Source organism: Helobdella robusta, assembly GCF_000326865.2.
Source record: "Helobdella robusta unplaced genomic scaffold HELROscaffold_4, whole genome shotgun sequence".
NCBI lineage: Eukaryota > Metazoa > Annelida > Clitellata > Rhynchobdellida > Glossiphoniidae > Helobdella > Helobdella robusta.
In genome coordinates, this window is record NW_008704902.1 from 5324617 (window position 1) to 5334722 (window position 10106).

Below are 10106 nucleotides of genomic sequence, written 5' to 3' on the forward strand. Positions count from 1 at the left end.
TTTTGTTTTTTTTTTCTTTTTCTTCTCTATAAAACTCGCGATCACACATTTGCAATGCAAGTGCAACGGGTTGTGGTGAGTATGAATCGATGGAGTGCGTATTTAATGTTCATCGATAAATAAAGCGTGGGTGTAATTAGGGGGAGGACGAGATTGTTCTGCACTAAAAAAACGTAACATTATTTTTGTCTCTTTTGCTACTTATATAGACGCCCAGACATTTTGTATATAACGCCGAGGTAGCTAAGACCTCAATTTAAATTGATCTATCTTCAACACTAGTTCGAATTTGAGATGTGTAGATAGCAGGCTGAGGCGTATGAAACGAGCATTGATTTTGCGTTGCTAAAATAATTATATAGCAAACAATTTAGCGAACTCTGTCACAAAAATACGTTTCAAGTGTGAACTAATCTAAATCATTTTCAGTCAACATGTTTGATAAGAAAATGTTTCAAGCGCCATATTATTTTTCTCTGTTCATTTAGTTATCAATCACTTTTCAATTAATGCTTTTTATTCTTAAAATACAGAAAAAAATTTTTTTCGTCAAAATAATAAACATAAAACTGTACAAAAAATAAAATCATCTAAACACGAACTTTTTTCTTAAAAAGTTTTGTAAAAATGATGAATGCATTATTGTTAATGCCTGATAAAAATATAACTGTATCAACAACAAATCTTCTGATTCATTTATAGTAATGTTAAAAGTATACTTAAAAAAACGTTTCATTATTTGGCACATTGTATTATTGCATATAAAAAAAATATTCAAAATAATCTTAACTTAATGAATGTGGATTTTTATGTTTGACAAATGAATTTAGTGTAAATAAATAAATTTGTATATAGTTCTGTTAACAAGGCAATAATCGTGTAACTGTTAATGAACAATGGCAAATTAAAAAAACTGTTAATTGTTAATTTTCATTCACCACGTCTGCCTCTTTGCGTTTGAATTGTTCAAAGTTTCCATCATAAAATTTAGCTGTACATATTAGTTACATCACATGCATACAACATAATTTGTAATGACATATTTGAAGTTGAAATGAATGTAATGACGATCATCCGAACGGAAGATGCAGTGTGCTGGCCTGGCTCCAAGGCTGGTGCATGCCCTCTCCATTCAAGTAGCGAATTTGATACTTGTAAGAGTTCATAGGCGATAGATTTTCTAAAAGTTTGTAATTCAAAGTGTGGTTGCTCACGATGTAATGATTGTCATCTTCATGCTCCAATTTATATCGAAACAAATAATTATACGTGCTCTGAGAGGATGAAGATGCTGGTGACGGGGAGGATGTTATCCGGGAAAATGGATCAACTCCACAGGAACCTTGTACGGAGGTGAAAGTCTCTGGCCAGGAAATGTAGGCGTTAACTCTTATTTGAACATCGTGGACAAAATGTATTGGTTGTTTGAAATAAGCGGAGGATTCGTCCGCCTGATTTGAATGCTTCACGGTCTTCGGCGTTTTGGGAAACTTTTGATGTCTTTTTGTTTTTGATTCTGTTGAACCTTTGTGAGGTTTGTTATTATCTGAAACTTTTGAATTCCTGCTAACTTTCGAAATTTTTTTGTGACTGTTTTGGTCGTTTGATAACTTCAAAGGTGGAAAATGTGCTTCTGTTGGAAAAATCGGTGGAATTTTTAAAATGATTAAAAAACTTTGAACAAGTAAAAATAAGAACTTGCGTCACTTCAAACAAAAACAGATAATTTGTTTCCTCACCTTCTTGTAATGTTTTCCCTTGAATTTCATCTGTGAACGGACTGACGAGAATTCCTTTGCCGGTTCTAACTTTGAACTTGTACCACTGGTTTGGTTCCAGGTCGTAGATGGTCACTTGATGCGCCTTCACGACAATGGAATAATTTTTTTGATTGTCGATGGAGCTGTAATAGACGGCATAAAATCTCTCGTCAGAGATTTTTTGATCCTGGTAGAGGGAGGGATCACTCCATTGAAGATAAACTGATCTCGATGATAAGGTCTTCAACAGAAGATTTGTTGGTGGTGGCAAAAATGATGATTCCGCTTTTGGAGCATGCATTCCAAATGCTGAAATTAAATTTAAATAAAAACGTTGAACTTATGTAGTTTAAGCAAATAAAATCTCAAAGTTTCAATTTAAAAATAATTGTTTCTAAGACTTAAACGTAAAATCAGAATAATAATTACTAAAACTAATGTTTAAAAAATGTTCAAATCATTCCACCGCTTGGTAAAACCGTTTTACTAAGTAGCTTCGATGTTCAAATACCTCTGATAAACAATAAAATCTTTAACCACAGTTACATGCTTACCTACTTTTTGAATAAGTTTGTTTGTTACTTAAAAGTTAATGTTGAAAAAACTAAATAAAATTCTAACATAAAACAGTTTAAAAAAATAAAGACCTACAAGATCGTTCTTTAGTAGCGATGTTTCGATAGACGGCATCACTTCTGTGCTGTTTAACAAATGACCTCACGCCAACCACGTACTTCGTTGAATACTCTGAAAACATTTTAATTAGTTCGACCTTGTGACTTGAGTGCTTACAATAAAATAAAACATCAATTTATCTGACAATGGATTTTGGTTTTTAAAGGTGTTTTTAAAGTTCTGTTTTATTATATAATGAAGCGTAATGTAGATAAATAGAAATACAAATGTAATACAAAAATTAATGTTAAAAAGCAGACAAAATTGTGTTGATGATCATTGGATGTTGCAGTTGTTTTCGCTTAGTAAATTGACTAATTTTATTACTTTAATTTTGTTAACTCAGCTAAAAACTTTATTTTAATTGAACTTAACAAGATAATAATATTGTTAAACATTAAAATAAGGATATGGCCCATTTCTCTTGAATATGAATACAGTCATTTTTTATGATAATAATCAACTTAAATTATAAAAGACAGTAATATACTTTTGTTGCTATTGATAAAAATATTACCACACACGTGCATTTGACATCAGACCGCAAAGACGTTTTGTACGTGACCTTATAAAATTCTTACTTAAATCGCTTAGTGTTAAGTTTCTGTGTTCGGCGCTGACGTATTTGAAATAAAGATCAGGCACTTCTTCTCCGTAGCTCACAATGAAGCCTTCGATGCTGCTGCGTTGGACACTCTCTTGGACACTCCACTTGACGAAGATGTTGTTCTGGTAGGAGACGGCATGGACGGTTGATGGAGGTTGTATGTGCAGGAGGGCAAACTCTGAATTGATGTTGTTTCAACGTTCATCAAATTATTAAATTACGATCAAAAAGTTTTATTAAATGTATTCAAATCTCAATTTTAAAGCTCTCTGAATCTGTCGATGCATATATAAAAATAAGCTTAATTCATACCGATTTTTACAAAAGTGATTGTGTGTGTGTATATATGTGTGTGTATGTGTGTGTGTGGTGTGGGTTTGTGTGTTTGTGTACATGTGTGCGTCAATGATCCTCGTTCCGCTGACCAAAACTTATCCGTTTGTTTTCCTATTTTGTTCAGATTCCGTGTGCATGAGTGGATGATCCTCTGTTTGATGAGTGACATGTTAATTTTTTTACTACTGTCGTTGTCATTTCAATGTGAAATTTAAAATCATACAGAACCTTCAGTGTTTGACATCATAATTTATTGCTAGACAACGTACCAACTTGGAAGAGGCGTGATGTTTGCATTTGTTGAGTTGTTTATTATATTTCGCTTAGATGTTTTGTAGTATGTAGGCTTACATACGTCAGAAGTTTTATATTTTGTTTAGGCTTGTTGCTTTGCAAATCAAAAGTTATAATTTTTGGTGAACTTTTTTTATGCAGTTCATTTTTTCTGTCACTAATAAAAAATCATTGACAAGCTACAAATCTCGGAAGCACTCTTAATAAAACAACACAAACCAACTGTCAATAAATTGTTCATATATATATATATGTTTGCGTGTGTGTATACATTCAATTAAGTTCTCGTCCATCCTTTCGAGACTGGTAAATGGGTAGATGACGTAAGTTGTCACATGTTGGCCGGCGAGGTGGCACAGTGGTTCAAATGCTCGCTGAGTCAAACCTCTCAGTGGCTATCATATACTCAGCGTATATGATGCGGTGCTTGCGCGTGCACATAAATACATGTGTACGTCGTGTGAAAAGGATAAACAGCCTTTGTGGAGAAGATGGCTGCTTCAAATCAATGGATGAAGATATGAAGAACATAAAAAATATATAGATAACATATCTGTAACATTTTAAGTGGTTCTGCATATGTCAGAGCTGCAATAATAAAGACTAAAAAAAGTTAATAATTGTACTTATTCAATCAATCCATCATACCCTCTTGGTCTTGTTTTTGATTTTTGTGCCACTTGGTTGCCAGGTTGTTCTGGCTGCTACAAAGATGAGCCACTACTTGGACTGCAAAGAGACTGCCTTCAGGTACGTTGTTGATGATTTTGTAATGCCTGCCCGTGCCCACCTTCCATGATTGAATTTGATGCTTCGAAGGAAGATATTTGAACTTTACTTCGAAGTACTGCAAGGGACACGAGGACTCGTGAAGTCTTCTCTGCTTCACAAACTTCTCCCAATCTATTTTAACGTTCTTTCGTATGAAAATTTTTAAAGTTTAATGTAAAAATTGGATATATCTAAAGTATTGCATTTTTATTTCATTTTTTAATTTAAATTTGGAAAGACTAGCTGTAATAAACTGTTAATACAAAGGTAACTGAAATATCGAAAATAGCAAGCAATTTTTTCGGCAAAATTTTTAAAATAATACGTGAGAAAAAGGTCATCAGCCGCTTATTTGTTGAGACAATTTTTAAATGTTTATCATTATACTATTTAGTGATTTAATACATAAAAATTTTCATAATGATACATGTCGTCGTGAAAAGTGGTTGGATTAACTTAATTTGTGTTCAGACTGTCGTATATACAGTTATTAAGAAAATGCGGTGATATTAAAAAAGTTGTAAATCGTAAATGTAATAGTCAAGCAATCAACAAACCATAGAATCAATCCTTGTTATTGTAACTGTTTTAGGTGGCAGACTTTCACTAACTGCATCTATCGAATGTTTTAAAGTATTAATCTTATTATTTTTGTCAACTCGATCTTAAATAATAGATGCATTTCAATTTGATAGTTATTCATAATATTTTAAAAAATAATAAACTTTAAACACAAAATAAGAAGCAATCGGTGCAAACACTTATAAGCTTCCTAAGCCCATTAAGTCTAATGCACTTATTAGGAACGAACGATGAATTGAACATGAATTAGCAATAAACGAACAATGAATGAACATGAATTAGCAATAAATGAACAATGAACAAACATAATAAACTTGTCAATTTCTATTCTAATGAATATCGCAAATGTGCGCAAGAATTGAATATTATGTAACCGTAGGCATGTTTGAACATTCATCGATAGTTGTGAGTACAACAGTCTTCATAATTTATTGCTCCTCGTGTCTGTTGGAGAGATGTTGTGCGATAAGATAGCCAAAATTTTTAATAAAATTGCATGGTGATGACACGATGGAGATTTTGCCGTCAATTTGCTCCTTTCGTGGTTCGATATAAGTTAAAATGCAATTGCTACCATATTCTTAATTTAATAAGCAAGATGCATGCGTTTTTTGCATGTCTGGAATGCAGTTATGTGTTAAAACTCACTTTTATAGAAACACCAGTTGGTTTTTATTTATATTCACATTTTAAAATTTTAAGAAATGTGTAAAAGCTATAAATAAATCATTTTTGCTTGAAGCCCATATTTTTTGTTGAACATTTTTTCAATGTGGTTGTTTAATATATGCAACGGTTTGTACAAAGAACTCGCAGCCTAACAAACAGTCAAGCATTCAAATGTACAATGGCATACTCAATTGCAATCAAGAATCTATATGCTAACATTTGACAGCAATATAAAATATAATGCATGAATCATATAATATGCAGTAAAAGATAATTACTTAAAATAATTTAATATGGCTTACTGCAGACATTATCTTATTGTTATAGCATCAATATAAATAAGTTAAGGTTATTTCGTTAAAAACTCGTTATTTCAGTTTTAAACACTTGATAACATGACAAGATACCAGTTTGAAAAAATCAACAAAATAATAAAGAAATCAAACCACCAGCATTAAAGTCGACGCTATAAAACAGTGAATACTGAATAAAAATATCTAAGCAACAAATCATTTCATCTAATCAACAAATCATTCCGTCTAAACATCAAATCGTTCTATCAATATTTAAACAACAAATCAATCCATTTAAACAACAAATCATTCCATCTAATTATCAAATCATTCCATCCTAACATCAAATCATACCATCTAAACATCAAATCATTCCATCTAATCCTCAAATCATTCCATCTAAACAACAAATCATTTCATCTATACAACAAATCATTCCGTCTAAACAACAAATCATTCTATCCAAACAACAAATCATTCGACCTAAACATCAAATCATTCTATCTAAACATCAAATCACTCCATCTAAACATCAAATCATTCTATCTATCTATACAACAAATTATTCTATCTAAACAACAAATCATTCCATCTAATCATCAAATCATTCCATCTAAACAACGAATTATTTTATCTAAACATCAAATAATTCGATCTAAACATCAAATCACTCTATCCAAAAAATAAACTAATCTATCCAAACAATAAATCATTCCATTTAAACCACAAATCATTCTATCCAAACAACAAACTAATCTATCCAAACAATAAATCATTCCATTTAAACCACAAATCATTCTATCCAAACAACAAATCATTCTATCTAAAAAACCAATCATTCTATCCAGACAAACAAATCATTCCATCTAAACAACAAATCATTCCATCCAAACATCAAATCATTCCATCTAAGCAACAAATCATTCCATCTAAACAACAAATCATTCCATCTAAATACGTTGAATTATTAAAAACTACACAATCTAATAGCTTTGAAAATATTTATTAACACACGCATACGTATAAACAATTATGCAAAAACAATTGCTTACGTGCACATAAGCAGGCATGTGTGCTGTGTGTATTCATTTGTATTCATAATAATTTTAATAAAGGGTACTCTTTGTAAATGAACCATGACCGTACCTATTCTTTTGACATGAATTTGTTTGACTTGAGTGAACGAAAACATAAACACATATGACCGAGGAAAAAAATATTGAATGTTTATTTGAACGGCAGCGTGAGTTTATATATTTTGTGTGTTCTGCTGAACTGAGGGGTTGCGATTCGTCAGTTGTAAATTTAGTCATTGAGTGTTGTTATTAGTTCATTGAATGTTTTTGTTTAGTCATTGAGTGTTGTAGTTGTTGAAAGGTCTGTTAGTTGGTGTTGCTCTGATGTTGAATCTTTTGTTGTTGTTACAGCTCAAGTTGGAAATGTTTATTCATTGTGGATGGTTTTAATTGCTGTTGAGTTGATGTTGCTTCGTGTTGCAAAACATTTTTAAAGGTATCAAGAATGTTAACGCAATAAGTTTCTTATGCTCTTTACGTTTTGATAACGGATTCTACTTTCTATGTTACCATGTAGTTCTGTTGAACCACAAAGAATTATTTCATATATTGTGCTTATTATATCACATCTGCTGTAATACTATAAGTTTTGTGGTAATCTATTTCTGTATCCTCAATGCTATGTGTTCGAGTTTGTTCACATTGTTGTGTAAAATTCATCTGTGTAAAATGGTTGAGCATTTTTCACACATGTCTCTAATGTACTAAGTTATGTGGATGTTGATGTTTCGCGAAACAACGTGTGAGTTCCATGGTGCTATTTTAGGTTACATGCCTGTGCGCTTACGTTCAGTTCCGAGAATTGTTTCGTACCATTAAAAAATTAGATCATGTTTGCTTTTTTATTGGCACGTTGAAAACAACTTTTAGAAATTTTTATTTTCTGGCAGTTGTTTTCTGTAACTGTCTAAACTAGAACAACGTACGTTCGTTAGTTTTTGATTAAATCAAATGATTTGTTATGCCTTCTCACTTAAATGTTTGCAGAAATTTAGAGAAGATGAGCGATGCACTGCGCGTGCAACTGCAACTAACAACGTTGTCGTTACGCTGTGCATGTGCCCGTTGTATTTTTTAAAGGTAAAACGTTTCACTTATTTTTTTAGCCAGAAATTTATTTATTTCAAATACATCAGTTAACGTAATTTTGTATTGTAATAATGTCATTGTTAATTAAAGTAAAACATTGGTACATTGGTGTTACTGATAATTTATTAGCATGTTTTTATAACCCCTATTATCATAAAAGCTCTAATTGCTTAATTAATTAATTAACTAACTAATTAATTACTATGAACTTTGTAATTATTTAAATGCAGAGCTAAAGTTCAGAAATGTTGGAGATCAGAAAGAAGTCATGCTAGCATGTTTCATTTGCTTGTTTGAATGTTTGTTTGTCTCTTTGTGTGTTTTGTACACTTTTTTTGTTTGTTAAGTTGTCTGTTTTGTTTGCTCTGAGGAATCTTACTCTGTTTTGCGTTGGTTTCGTTGGATGGTTCAAAGTCGTGATTGTTGATACCATTTTTCAGTGATGTAAATGATGGGAGAGTCAAGGTTGTCACTCCAATTAAAATTTACTTTTTGCTGGCGGTGAGGGTTATTGAACATTTAGATGGTGTAAACAATGCACGAAAAACTACGGCTACAACAAAGAAGACATAAAAGAACTAACCCTATGAAAACTTTTGACATTAATTCACAACAAGCCGCACATTAACGTTTGATGAATGCTAATTCTGCTAATTTACTCAATAATTTATGCTAAAATCTTTAAAATTTTACTTTTACAACATTCAAAAAATTTGTTTAAAATTTAAAAAAATTCGTTCTATTTATATCATTTACGAGAACATGAATTTTGAATCATAAAATATAGGACAGATGGATATATCTTTAGACAATTTCTGGACACACACACACACACACACACACACACACACACACGCACCCACTGAAATGTTGAATGCTTCACATGGTTACGTCATATTTAATGCATTATCAGATGCATTACTGCGAACTGTCTTGCGTAACATCATCTCATTTCTTCGTGTAATATCAGAAAATATTCCAATATAAATAAGTTTATATATGCAATGTTACATAATATTTTTCATACAATAATGTAGCCATACAAATTTATAAAACATTTTAAAAGTTAAAACTCGCATAATGAAAAAAAGTATTCAGTTGTTTTAAAAATTAAATTGGATTGATTAGGTGGAAATGTGATACATGCACTAAGGAATAATTTCAAATAAACAAAGATGCAATCACGCAATGTGAAACAAATAATAAATCGTTCTAGTAAAGAAACAATTCAGCAAACATTGCTACAACTTCATAAATTTACTAAGTTATACAAGGAATACTACTTACCAACGTGAAGAAACATCAAATACACGTACAACTTACACCAAACAAAAGAAGAATCATGTTCAAACAACATTTTAAATTTAATTATTAATAATTAATAATTTTATCGCTGTATCCAAAAAATGGCGTGAATGATATAGAAATAAAAAAGTTTATAAAAAAAATTTAAAAGAAAAAATAAAGAATTACATCATCAACAACAACATTAACCTCATCATCAACAACATTAACATCATCAACAATATCATCAACAACATCATCAACAACATCATCAACAACATCATCAACAACAACAACAAGCAAACGTTTACGTGAGCAACAACAGAAACATATAAATAGATGGAAAAGATGGAAGCATGCATGTCAGGCAGACGTGCGAGTGATTAATGGCGCGAATCATCCAATTCGAACTTTTTCTGGATGAAACAAATGTTTGTGCTTTTTAATAAGTGATTCCGTTAAGACAAGTGCCATCAAATTATTAAGGAGGTTGACGAATGCTGGAAAAGTTTTTTGAAATAATTTTTTAATTATCCAATATTAATTAACCGAGTGAACCTAGTGATAATATAATGACGGGTATTTCAAATTAAACTTTGTTCAGAAAATAATTAAACGGACATACACAAGCATTCGTAAGTACGTATGTTGTACGTAAGTACGTATGTTG

The 10106-nt window shown here is 31.3% G+C and overlaps 1 protein-coding gene across 1 annotated transcript; it reads right to left on the minus strand.

The window, feature by feature from the left end:
- Positions 1–540: 540 nt before the first annotated feature.
- Positions 541–5450, minus strand: HELRODRAFT_189003 (hypothetical protein; the record flags this gene model as incomplete). The annotated part of the gene is made up of 6 exons (XM_009024782.1): positions 541–1633; positions 1740–2069; positions 2412–2507; positions 3017–3220; positions 4321–4588; positions 5400–5450. 6 exons carry the CDS (start codon positions 5448–5450, stop codon positions 1071–1073), a joined length of 1512 nt encoding a protein of 503 aa, XP_009023030.1. The 3' UTR covers positions 541–1070.
- Positions 5451–10106: the final 4656 nt, after the last annotated feature.